The sequence below is a fragment of the Eschrichtius robustus genome, chromosome 3 (genome assembly GCF_028021215.1).
Source record: "Eschrichtius robustus isolate mEscRob2 chromosome 3, mEscRob2.pri, whole genome shotgun sequence".
NCBI lineage: Eukaryota > Metazoa > Chordata > Mammalia > Artiodactyla > Eschrichtiidae > Eschrichtius > Eschrichtius robustus.
The window spans coordinates 144,639,831-144,652,877 of NC_090826.1; the positions used below are offsets into that span (position 1 = coordinate 144,639,831).

A 13,047-nucleotide genomic window follows, 5' to 3' on the forward strand; every position below is an offset into this window, starting at 1 on the left:
CTAGCATTTTATTCTGAACCTACTATAATAAGTGGATGTAGGGAAAGTTTGTCTTTTTTTTCTTTTTTTTTAATACAGCAGTGTGTACCTGTCAGTCCCAAACTCCCAGTCTAACCCTCCCCCACCCCCTTCCCCCCAGTAACCACAAGTTCATTCTCTAAGTCTGTGAGTCTGTTTCTGTTTTGTAAATAAGTTAATTTGTATCATTTTAAAAAAAAATTTTTAAACAAAATTCACATTTTATTTAGGTTGAAATAAACTATACAAAATTGATTTTCTTCACCAAAAATAACAGCAATATTTTCTGTATTATTCCTAGATAAACCACAAAACACTCATTTTTGTAGGTTTTCTAGGTTTTGCTTGTAAATCAAGATGAGGCAGTAGATGCAGTCATGGAAAAAGAAGAAAACAGACAAATCAGTTGTCAGTATCCATGCTCTCTGATCCTGTCTTGAGCATGAAACAAGTGTTCAACATATACCCTGCCAAAAAGCTTATGAAGATGTAGGCTCAATAAAGGAATGCAAACAGCAACAACCAGATGTGGAACAACAATGGCAGGCTCTTCCATTCAAACTTTAACTATAACTTGTTCCTTTAACTTCATTTGATAAAGACAGAATCTACACTGAAATCCTTGTTTGGCAAGCTCACACATTTCTCTTACAGTCTGATAATTTTCTTAACTGTCTGTTACAGATTTTTAACAGCATACTTAAAACTCCTACTATTCAAAGGTCAGTCATGAGCTTCCTTGTAACGTTTTATAAAATGTATTCCTTCCTCCCATACCTCCTTAAAATTTATTTCTTCAAAGTTGATAATCTGCCTGTATCATTTTTTAGATTCCGCATATAAGCGATATCATATGATATTTGTCTTTCTCTGTCTGACTTCCTTCACTTAGTATGATAATCTCCATGTCCATCCATGTTGCTGCAAATGGCATTATTTCACTCTTTTTTATGGCTGAGTAGTATTCCATTGCATATATACCACATCTGAGTAGTATTCCATTGTATATATACCTCCATACAGTTCTCCATAGTGGCTCTACCAATTTACATTCCCACCAACAGTGTAGGAGGGTTCCCTTGCTCCACACCCTCTCCAGCATTAACTGTAGATTTTTTGATGACGGCCATTCTGACTGGTGTGAGGTGATATCTTATTGTAGTTTTGATTTGCATTACTTTAATAATTAGCAATGTTGAGCATGTTTTCATGTGCCTCTTGGCCATCTGTATGTCTTCTTTGGAGAAATGTCCATTTAGGTCTTCTGCCCATTTTTCCATTGGGTTGTTTGTTTTATTGATATTGAGCTGCATGAGCTGTTTGTAAATTTTGGAGAATAATCCCTTGTTGATCTTATCGTTTGCAAATATTTTCTCCCATTCTGAGGGTTGGGAAAGTTTGTCTTAACTGTGATGGAAATAAACCTCACACTAGTACAGAAAGTGACGGAGTCATGTAATTAAGCAAAGTCAACTACTGCACCAGGAATTCGAGGTAGTATAAAGCTGTAAATGTTTTGATATCACTCACGCGTCTCTTTTTCTCTTATAGGTGTTAAAATGGGTAGAGGAAGCGGTGCAGGCTTCCAAAGTTCACCTCTTATCAACAGATCATTTGGAACAGGCTGTAAACACTTGGAAAATTCCTTTTGATCCCAGTCTAAAAGAGGTTACTGTGTCTCTGAGTGGCCCTTCTCCAATGATTGAAATTCGCAATCCTTTAGGTGAGATATATGGGACATTCATATAATAAAATAGAAAAACCATGAAAGGTAAAAGATTTTTTGTACACTTACTTGTTCAAATTAATGCTAATTTTATAAATAAATTCAAAAGTGACTAGGGAAGATGTTTAAAAATTAAAACTGAATGTTTTTAGTCTTAAGTATTGTTGACTTAACATGAGATTCAAAAAGCTAAAACTCCTAATAATTTAAACAGATCACATGTACTAACTTAACTGTAGGTAAAGTATCCAAAAGAAAAAATATTTTAATTGAACCTGAAATCATATTTTCCTCATCTTTATGTGGGGAAATACTTCACAATAACTTATTCTGTAAAATTCAGTATTTTATGTTATTTTTAAGTGAATCACATGAAAAAAGTCCTTTTAAAACTACGGATTAATTTTTTTACTATATCATTTTCTTGATAAATTTTAATTTTATAGGAGACAATCATTAAAAAACAAATTCATGTTCTCATTAGAATGATGTTTTAATTTACTTTGCTTCCTCAATAATTGTATAGTATAACCTTAAGTTTTGGCTTGAGTCCATTGCCGGTTGAATATTACAGTAAGACTTAACGTTGAATAGTAATCTAATAAAAACAGAAACCTCATTTTTCCTAATATTTGCATTTAGAAATTTTTTTTAAACCTATTGATGTTTGCAAAATATTTTTATTCCCATTGTAGCTTTAGTATGTGCTACATTTTTTTTAAAATATTTGTGAATATTTATAAACGGGGAGGGAGTAACTACCTTTCTTACTTATTTGAGTCTTAGAAAATAACTAATACCTTAAAGAAAATAGCATATGAAATTGTCCTCAAAGGCTTCAGCCACACTAACAATCAAATTGAAATTTACAAGCAAGCAAAATCTGTTTTTCAAGACTTCTACAGGTTTGGTCTTAAAAATGGATTTGTCTTTAGAAATGGATTTGTCTTTTTAGGTAGCATTCTTCTAATACCATCCATGTTACCTATCCAGGAAAGATTTGTGTTTTCCATTATCTGGATACTTAAAAGTACCTGTAACCATTGCATTAAGTTTCTACTACTTTAAAAAGTCATTGATATTGATATTTTAAAAGTCATTTATAGTGATTGTAAAGCTTTTGATGCAAACATAGAATTCTTTTTTTTTTTTTTTTTAAAGAAGCCATCAATGATCCTTTTTGTCTAGGGATTTTTTTTTTTTTTTTTTTTTTTTTTTTTTTTAGGAGCTCAAGCTCCAGGTCTACACGGATCTATCTCTCCATACCCTTTTGTTTATTTCTCTGGAGACAGCTATCATGAGTACATCTGAAGGAGGTTGGAAGGATAATCTTGGCAGTTTTTTTTTTTGTTTTGTTTTGTTTTTTAATTTTATAGCTACTATTTATTTATTTATCTATCTATCTATCTATCTATCTATCTATCTATCTATCTATGGCTGTGTTGGGTCTTCGGTTCGTGCGAGGGCTTTCTCCAGCCGCGGCAAGCGGGGGCCACTCCTCATCGCGGTGCGGGGACCGCTCTTCATCGCGGTGCGCGGGCCCCTCACCATCGCGGCCCCTCCCACCGCGGGGCACAGGCTCCAGACGCGCAGGCTCAGCAATTGTGGCCCACAGGCCCAGTCGCTCCGCGGCATGTGGGATCCTCCCAGACCAGGGCTCGAACCCGTGTCCCCTGCATTAGCAGGCAGATTCTCAACCACTGCGCCACCAGGGAAGCCCTAGAATTCTTATAATTGATTTGTTTATATAACTGCAGAAGTAATCCATAGGAGAGCCAAGAGTGAAGTGAATAAGTAAACTATGGCTTAATTCCAAATTTGCTTTTCTTCGTAAGTTCCACCTATCATGTTACTTCATTACACTGCCTCCTTTAACTATTCCTGTGACAAGTAAAAGCCTTCAAGCTGTGCTTCGTGGAAAACTGAAGTTTTACACTTTATGCAAAGATATGACCAGGGCTCTTATGTTAGTAATACCTTGAGTGATCTTCAAAAAGACATTTATTCTGTTTTACTGTTTTTGCTATCTATTAAGTGTAAATGTCTCTGGGACTGCACATAACTTCTTGGTAGCCATAATAGTTACCTAGGCTGGCTTTGGAAATATGATTACAGCCTGTCATTTGTTACTCTCTTTATAAGATCAAATCAGCATAGTGAATAGGAATCTGTTACTTCATTTCCAACGTCCAGAAATGCTAAAGTTGAGTATATTTTAGATATAAATAAAATAATGTTTTGAGCTAGAGGCACAAATGTCCATCAGGTAATTTGTACTGGAAATATATACAGCTAATATACATAGCTGAAAGAAAGATTATGATTGTTACCATTATGTCTGTCTTTCAGGGAAGCTGATAAAAAAGGGATTTGGCCTGAATGAGCTATTAAATATTCATAACTCTGCCAAGGTGGTGAATGTTAAAGAGCCAGAGGCTGGAATATGGACAGTGAAGGTATTTTATAAAGTCTATTTGTTATTTTATTTTGGTGTTGGCATGTTTTATAAAGTGTATACAATAGTTTATTTGTATCTTCTCTAGCAATCAGAGAGAACGCTTTTACTAAAAAGCAATATACATGGTGCATTTGTAGGAGGTGTCTTGATCACATGAATTGATAGTGTTAAGTTTTGATGACCACGAAAGGCATCAATACCACTATAAATAGACTTAAAATTCTTGGATAGTTTTCCTATCATCAAATCTGTAGATTGATTGTGTTAGCCACTGTCTGCTTCCAAAACAATCAGAGATGGAGCCAGTAGAGAATGATGGTTGGGGCATAGGCCCCAGTATGGAACTGCCCTGGGTTGGAATCTCAACACCGCCACTTAAAAGCTGCATTACGTCAGAACTATAACTTCTCTGTGCCTTGCTTTCCACCTCTGTAATGTAGGATGGCAATAATAGACCTTTCCTTCATAGAATTGTGCTGAGAATTAAATTGAGATGGTACAAATGAAGTACTTCACATAGTTCCTGCTACAAAATAAGCTCTCAAGCACTGCTGGTTATTGATATTTGGTGGATGTACATTCATTGTGTACTTTAACACAGAATGGTATTTGTATCCTAGAATTACATTCAGTAGTATATATTCACTCTAAGAAAGCACTGTAGTTTGGCAGTATGGAGGAAAGAACATACCCTCAAAATTCAGGATGCCATAAATCTGAGATCTATTTCTGTTGCACATTATATGTGGGACCCACTCTAGTACGTGGTCTGAGTGGCTTGCCCATATTTCTCAAAATTTTCAGTGTGCTCTGGCCTATTTCCAACTCAGGTACCTGTGTTTCTGTGTCTGAGAGCCTTTTTTTATTTTAACCTGAACAGGAGAAGGCTGTTCTTCCGGAGGATGAAGCCCCTCAAAAGCAGCTTTCAGCCCCTGCAGGAATAAGCTCCAGTTGTCTATAGTGAGAGCAGGCTTAAAAGCACACCCTTTATGGGCTGCATTCTTTTTCCTGTGTTACCTGCCCTTTGCTTATTAGCAGCCGTCATACCTCCCAAATGAACAACTTACTCTAGAATCCTTCTGGGACAATTCAAATGAAGATACCCCTTACATCATTTACTCTTTCGTTGTCTCAGCTTCCCTGCATAAAAAAATGGGATCAATGGGCTCATAGTTCAAATTATTTAGCTTCTGTGAAAGTATGCGGAGGTGTTACACTGTAGAGATTCGAGGTGCCATTTTTGCATGCCAGTTTCTTTTTAAGGAATACTTATATTAACTTTACTAATTTAAAGAATGAAAGTTTTCATTGTAACTCCATTTAAATCCTAGAATATCAATTTTTTATTCTCAGAACTCTCAGCCTCATAAGGAAAATAGAAACTGTAATATGGATTTTTAAACATGGATAATATGGGATAAGGGTGTAAGTAAAAAGGCAATGTGAAATAAAATTAGTAATTTTTTATTGAATAGATCAGAAATGGTCCCATCTGCCTGTTTTATTCACCCAGTTCCTTGCACATAGTAGTTGCTCAATATTTATTGAGTGCATTAGATTGTCAACAATGAAGTGTTTTGCTGTTACATTTTAAATAAATGTGGCCAAACTTGATGTTATGGTTATTTTGACCAACTTGCCCAAAATATGACTAGATTGAGTCTGACTTTCTGTGACCACAGTGAGAAGGAGTATAAGAAGGTTCTGAGTCTCTTTATCCCCCAAACACTTTAACTTAAGCATGACCTAAGCCAGCAGTGTCCTGAGCTAGCAAGTTCACTAAGGTAGTTCATTCTTGCTCTCTGAATAGTGACATTAGGTTGTTTATCATTGATTTTGAAATATGTACAAGTGATGCCACTCTTTCGTATTATTAGCAACTTACTGTGAAGTATTTGAATCCATTTTGCAGGTGATTTGGATGGTTAGTGTGGTATTTCCTCTAGTAAAACTCTTGCCTAGAAGAGGGATATTTTACATGTCTGATGTTTTTCCTTGTGCCTAACACACCTATTCATTCAGTCATCCATTCAATAAACATTTACTGAGCGTCTGCTTTTGGCCATGTTCCATGATACTTAATGGGCACTGAGAACATCTTAATTGATAATTAGAACAGAGAAGCCCTGAGGATTAGTCTGTGAGTGAGGAGAGAGAGGATAAGATGGTGGGAACACTGTAGACAAGTTTCTAAGCTCTGTCTCCTATAATTAAGAAAGCAATAAAAGGACACAGTATCTATTATCATATTACCTTAAATTTATATCTAGTCATCACCAAAAAAGCTTCTGGTCCTGATGTTACACAATTTCTAGAGTACAATTCGTGGTAACTAAACAAAGGATAAGCATTACAATGCAAGTATAGATAATAAACTTATTTTGCTCCTAAAAGAAATGCCAAAATAATGTATTGGGTTGGTGCAAAGGAAATTGAGCTGAATCTACTGACATAAATATGGCTGTTGACTTTGGATCTCCCTTTTGGATGGCTAATGAATGATAACGTTTTACACGTGTGCTTTCTCAAGTGGAGAAATGTCTGAGATAAGATAGCACACCCCTGGTGCCGTCTCCTGTGCACTCTGCTATCTGGAAAGTGTCTTCTCTATCGATGGAATTAATAATGGCTTTTTGAATGTTTCACATAACAGTTTTAATCTCAAGTATGGAACACAGCCTATCTCTTAACTGACCTTAGCCTGGTATTCAAGGACCACCTAATTGAGCCTCAACCAATCTTTCTGGTTATCTTCTACCACGTGCCTTTCCATTCTAATCTAATATGCTTTTGCAGTGTCTCTCACCCTCTCTCTTACCACATTCTCATGGTCCATGCTCTGTCTCAAGCTGTTGCTTCTTTCTAGAATGCTCTTCTCTTCTTACTTTATGTCTGATTGATAACTACCCACTAATGCTCAGCTCAAATGGCAACACTTTCATCAAGATTTTTCCGACTTTTTTCATCCAGAACATTCTCTTTTCCCTCTGGCTTTCTATTGCAATTTTTCTGTACCTCCCTTTTACATTATTTTGCCCCTTTATATCATATTTATTTCTGTACAGATTTTGTCCTCCAATTTTGCTATAGACCAGACTTTGTCACCAATATATGCCATAGTGCCTGGGAAAGAACTGTATAAATATTCATGAATAAAAATTAATATACTTATTCTGATGATACCCAGGGAAGCAGACAAAAGCATTGGTTTAGTTCACCCACAGTTGATATACTGACACAGAACACTTTATTATGTCCATCATTTGAAATGCTATGAGAGTGGCGATTTCTTTTCTTTTGTGGTTTTCCTCTGAAACCCTGGTAATTTCTTTTCTGTGATTTATTAGGACATTTTCACTAAACATAGGCAATGAGTCAACTCATCAGTACAGTTCATATAAATGACTCGGATGTTTTAGGTTGCCTCTGATGCAGGGGAAAACATGCCAAAAAGAAGTCATTGAAATGAACTGCAAGTATTATTAAAAACAAAAGAGAAGGTTGTTTTATGGCCCTAAATTTTCATTTGTAGGGAAGCTGCGAATCCTGAATCTAATTTCTGAGAAAAAATTAAAATTTTCCATTCAGGCAGCTGTATCTGTACATAGAGTATTTGAACATAACCACGGAAACTCTCAGGCCAAACTGTGTGCTGTGCTCTTTAAGGGAAACTTCCTGCAAAGACATTAAGTAACTGTCAGCACCCATTAGGTTTAGGTGGTACAGACTGTTTCTATTAGTCTAGGATTATCAATGTGATCGTGTAATTTAGCACATGCCCTGGGGTGTTTCCATTAAGTAAATTTGGATAAACTGTCCTTATATAATCTCCTAAGTAGAGAAGGGAATGTACCCAACCACATGATTATATTGAGATTCTGAGACTAGTAGAAATATTCTGTTTGTAGATAGTTATTTTGGTTGCCAGAGCCTACTAATGCATTTTCTATAGGATAAGGATATTTTAGAAATCATACTCAAGTGACACAAAGTTGCTAAGGAATCATAATTAAATAAGCCTCAAGTCTACAAAGGACTGCACAAGTAGAATATTATGCTGGCCTCCAATTATTCTCACCTGGTGCCTCTTTTGAATAAGCCTTCAGACTACACCAGGTGGGTTATTTAAATGGATTAGATATGGCATTAATTCAATGTTTAGGGTCAATGGAATGCTGTATAGTAGATTTTTTTCCTGGAATATTTCCCAGTTATTTTTGTCTGCCAATATCAGATTGTCAACCAAATGGAATGTTTCCTTTAAAGACATATCTGTACTCTTGTGTTTTTGTATAAATGTGTAGAGGTGTGTGTGTGTGTGAACATATACAGAATTTACTCTTTGTTTTGGGTACATTTCTCTCCTTGTATCACATTTCTTTAAACATATAATACCTAATAAAATGATAGTATTTAAATCTAGCTGGCTTTATTATATCTTTATGGCTGGCACAATGCCTAGCCCACAGTAGATTATCAATAAATATTTGATTAAAACCATAATATTCTTTAATTTGTAAAGAACAGTATGTCATATAAGAGTAAATACTTTAAAAAGAGATGGATGTCTATTTTAATTCAAGATACACTACTTAGTATCTTTTTGACCTTGAAGAAATTACCTAAACCTCTCCAAGTCTGAGAAAAATGGGGGAAAATAATACCTACTTAATATTGTCATGATTAATTTAGATGTTGGTAAAATGCTTGAACGGTTTCTGACACATGAATGGTAAAAGTAGTTAAATCTGTTATTCTTATTCTCCTGAATGTGTGTAAGTTGTAAATTGTATCTATATTTTCTATGAATTCAGATACACATAAAGGTTTTATTTTTTACTTGGCTTATTTATTGTTTTATAAAACATTGAAACTCATTAGAGAGAAGTTAAAGCCAGCTCTATCAATCACACTTTAATTCAGTTTATAACAGGGCACGCTTCACATTTAGTACCATGAGGAATTCTCCCGGCTTAATACAAGAAAGTTCATTCCTCATTAATGTCACATGTCCTGTGAGGGCTGACAGGTGTTCTACTTCACATGGTCACTCAGGAACCCAAGCTGATGGAGACACCATCATATTTTGAACACGTGGCCTCTCTTAGTGGGGAAAAGACTGGACAATGTGCATTGAATAGAAAAAAGGAAGGGATTGTGTCACTTCTCTGATGAGGATTTTTTGTGAGTGACAGACGCGCTTTACTTCCTTTATAACCCATTGGCCAGAACTATTGTCATGGCCTAATGGTCTGTGGGAGCTGGCTCATAAATGGCTCGTGTAGAGTCAGTTATGCACTTTCTCTTCCCAGCTCTGTGTTCAGTGACATCCTGTTGAGAGCTTGAAGTCAGCCACCGTGGTAGTATTTACATCACAGAAATTGGCAAATACCCCAAATTAGGGCTTTCTCTTTTCAGAGAGAATTTTACCAACACTCCACTAACCTGACCCCTCCTAATTGAGAGTGTATTTAGAAATTTAGAATGGCAAATGAATAGTTAGGTGGTATTATTGTTTTCTATGTCATAGTGTCCAAATCAACTCAGAGATTATGTTATCCTAAAATGCTGTGTATAGACTTAGAAAGAGTATTGAGCTTGGAGTAATTGCCATTTAACTTCCTGTCTAAACCTAGGCAAGTAATCATTTCTTTGAGCCCCAGTTTCTTTATGGTGCTATAAAATCATTTTTGGATGTAAGAGGACTTTATGAGATAATGTGTGAACACACTTAGCATAATGTGTCTAGAAAAATTCAATGAATTCTTGATGACTCTGGCATTAGTTGGTCCTAGGGGAATCTAAGGAAAAGTGCCAACATTAAGCATTTGGATGACTTTAGTATCATTTATTAAACCTACATGTATTAAGTGCCTATTGAGTAAGATTTTATAGGTGATATATACAATATAATTATTGACTTCAAGGGCTTTCAATGTAGAGAGGGCTTTCAATATTTAATAAGCCTTTATCCTTAAACTAAAAGTAGATCCATCTGCAATAGAACTGACCAGGAAGGTATCAGAGGAGCAACTAATTTTCCCTGGAGCTCTCCATGGTGCTTGCTTCATGGTATTTCAGCCTGTCCTGCTTTTTCATTCCTCATAGACTCACTCCAATTCAGAAGCCTACACTCTGGTCCACTCTGCTCCTTCGTTCCTCTTACTGCTTTGGGGATCATGGCTACCTATTTACAATTATAGAATGCCAGTAGGTATCTAGTCTAACCTCATCTTTGCCTCAGGTCTATTCATACTACAGCAGCCTCTGTATTCCTGATTCAGATTCTTCTGCAACTTGATCAACATGACATTCTAACTCAGGATAGTAGTGTAGTTCATTATGAACCTTTACAAATTATATGAATAAATATACTCTTTAAAATACAACTCTCAGAATTTCAAGCCAATACAAACCCAGTTCAGTGTCTAGTGCCTAGAAAATTTCCTGTTATGTTTGAAGCCATTATGCTCCAAGCATAAGATTTCCCTCTTCTTAACTACAGAAACCATGAGGTGAGGATGGCTCTGTGCCAGAGTGATACTTCTAGATATTCTGTGGTGGAGAGATGGTTTTTGGAGCCAAATTCTAATTTTATTATAACCCACAGTTTAAATCTACATGATATAAAGACCAAATAGAAAAACATTAAATCAGTAATTTTTGTCTTACTAATTTAATTCTGTATATAGAAAAATGGTGCTAAGATGGCTAAAATAATTCAGAAGGGAAGAGAGGAATAAGAAATACCCAGCTGGACTTCCCCTCTGTTTAACTTCATTACGGAATTAGCTGAATTTTCTTCGCCCCTCCAAGACCTTCTTATCATTTATTTCTCCTCCAACCCCACTCTGTCCATAGCATGTGAGAATCCAAAGCCTTCTCCCAATGCTTCTGGAGTTTCCTGAAGACTTACTTTCTTTTGGTCTCCTTGCCTCCTGATTATTTGTGTGTTGATTCTAATCTTTTGTACTTCGATGGAGGGTAAAGCTCAGCCCTTCAAAAATTTCGTAGGAAATCCACTAACAAGAATCTTTTGTGAGTTTAGTAGATTTACCTGTAGATTTGGGGACATATCTTGAAGTGAGTTGTGTCCTTTTGCTCTCTCCTTGCCCCCCATCCTTCCTTCTCCCCATTTTGTTTCTGCTTCTCTCCTGTGGATAGACTCAGAAATTCCATATTACTCTTCTATTATGTAGAGCAGTTGGGTATATTTCAGCTTTTAGCCCGAAACCAGCATAATCCAGTTCACTGAGATGATCATGAGAAATGCATGGGGTAGCAGTAGAGGTCAGTTTCTGGAGCCTCACTGAGTTTACATCCCAGGTCTGCTACCCACTGTTTATCTGTGACTTTGAGCAAGTCACTTTACCCTTCTGATCTGTGAAATGAAGATAATAATAGTATTATCTCACAGAGACTTTTGTGAGGATTAAACGTGATAATTTACATAAAAGATTTGCCTGCTGTACAGAATGCATTTTGTATATGTTGGTACTTTTCTCCTTTTTCCATTTACTGGTTTGTTTAACCATCATTATACATAAAATCTTTTTGTTCCTATGTCAATAATACTTGAAAAAAGGGAACTCAGCTAAGAAAGAGACTAAAATAATAGCTTACTTTAAGAAAACAGATTAAAATAATAAATTATTGGCACTTTCTCATGAAGAAATTTAATGTGATATATTGTGTTCCTAAAATAATGTCCAAGTATTGTTGTAATTCTTTTAAGAGAATGATTCAAGAATGATAAATGCAGACATGAGTATTAGAGGTCATTTTTTTTTTTAAACGACCATTTTATTTTATTTTACTTTTTAAAATATTCCTGCATTTTATTTATTTATTTATTTATGGCTGTGTTGGGTCTTCGTTTCTGTGCGAGGGCTTTCTCTAGTTGCAGCGAGTGGGGGCCACTCTTCATCGCGGTGCGCGGGCCTCTCACTATCGCGGCCTCTCTTGTTGCGTAGCACAAGCTCCAGACGCGCAGGCTCAGTAGTTGTGGCTCACGGGCCTAGTTGCTCCGCGGCATGTGGGATCTTCCCAGACCAGGGCTCGAACCCGTGTCCCCTGCATTGGCAGGCATTTTCTCAAACACTGCGCCACCAGGGAAGCCCCTAGAGGTCATTTTTAAATAAGTTAGCTTAAAATTTTTCTTTGCATTATATTTTTAAACTATAATTTTGGTTTATTTGTGGTGTCCCTTGCTCCCATTACTCTGAGTAACCCAGAGTTGGATGTCATTGTGCATAAAAACTGACTCACTTGGAAATATCTTTTACTTACAAACCCTTTTAAATTCTATGCAGGCATTCCTACTGTTTACAGTATAATATATAAATAAATTAAGATTTTCTTAACTAATTATGCTTCCTATTCTTAGCATTTCTCAGAGAATAGTGCAACTATGTCCTTATCTCCACCTACTTTTTTGCTATGTTATGTGGATCAAAATTAATTTATTTTCCAATAATTTTATAGAGATTGTAAAGGTCTCCCTCTTCATCAACTCAGCTTTATTTTTAATGTATTATTTAGCAACAGGATAGCATATTTTCAAACACTTAGGTAATTTTTAGGTTTCTCACTTAGCTATTAAGCAACATTTTTTTTTTTTTTTTAAAGGGCAGTTGGTAGAGGAATAAACTCATGCTTGGTTTTTATTTTAAGATGTTTGTTATTTACAGGATTTTTTAAACGACTAGCTAAACTGAATTGCAGAGCATGAATTCGATTGTTTTTTTAATAGCTACTTTATTTATTTATTTATTTATTTTTGGCTGTGTTGGGTCTTCGGTTCGTGCGAGGGCTTTCTCTAGTTGCGGCAAGCGGGGGCCACTCT

General features: G+C 35.9%; 1 protein-coding gene across 6 annotated transcripts in view; it reads left to right on the top strand.

Annotated features, from left to right (window-relative positions):
- HMCN1 (hemicentin 1) overlaps nucleotides 1-13,047 on the top strand; it is a 529,724-nt gene that overhangs the window by 193,704 nt on the left and 322,973 nt on the right. For all 6 annotated transcript variants that reach the window (XM_068541417.1, XM_068541420.1, XM_068541418.1 and 3 more), the window contains exons 5-6: nucleotides 1,570-1,741; nucleotides 4,094-4,200. In XM_068541417.1, coding sequence (XP_068397518.1) covers nucleotides 1,570-1,741; nucleotides 4,094-4,200 — 279 coding nt within the window. The remainder of the gene's footprint in view (nucleotides 1-1,569; nucleotides 1,742-4,093; nucleotides 4,201-13,047) is intronic.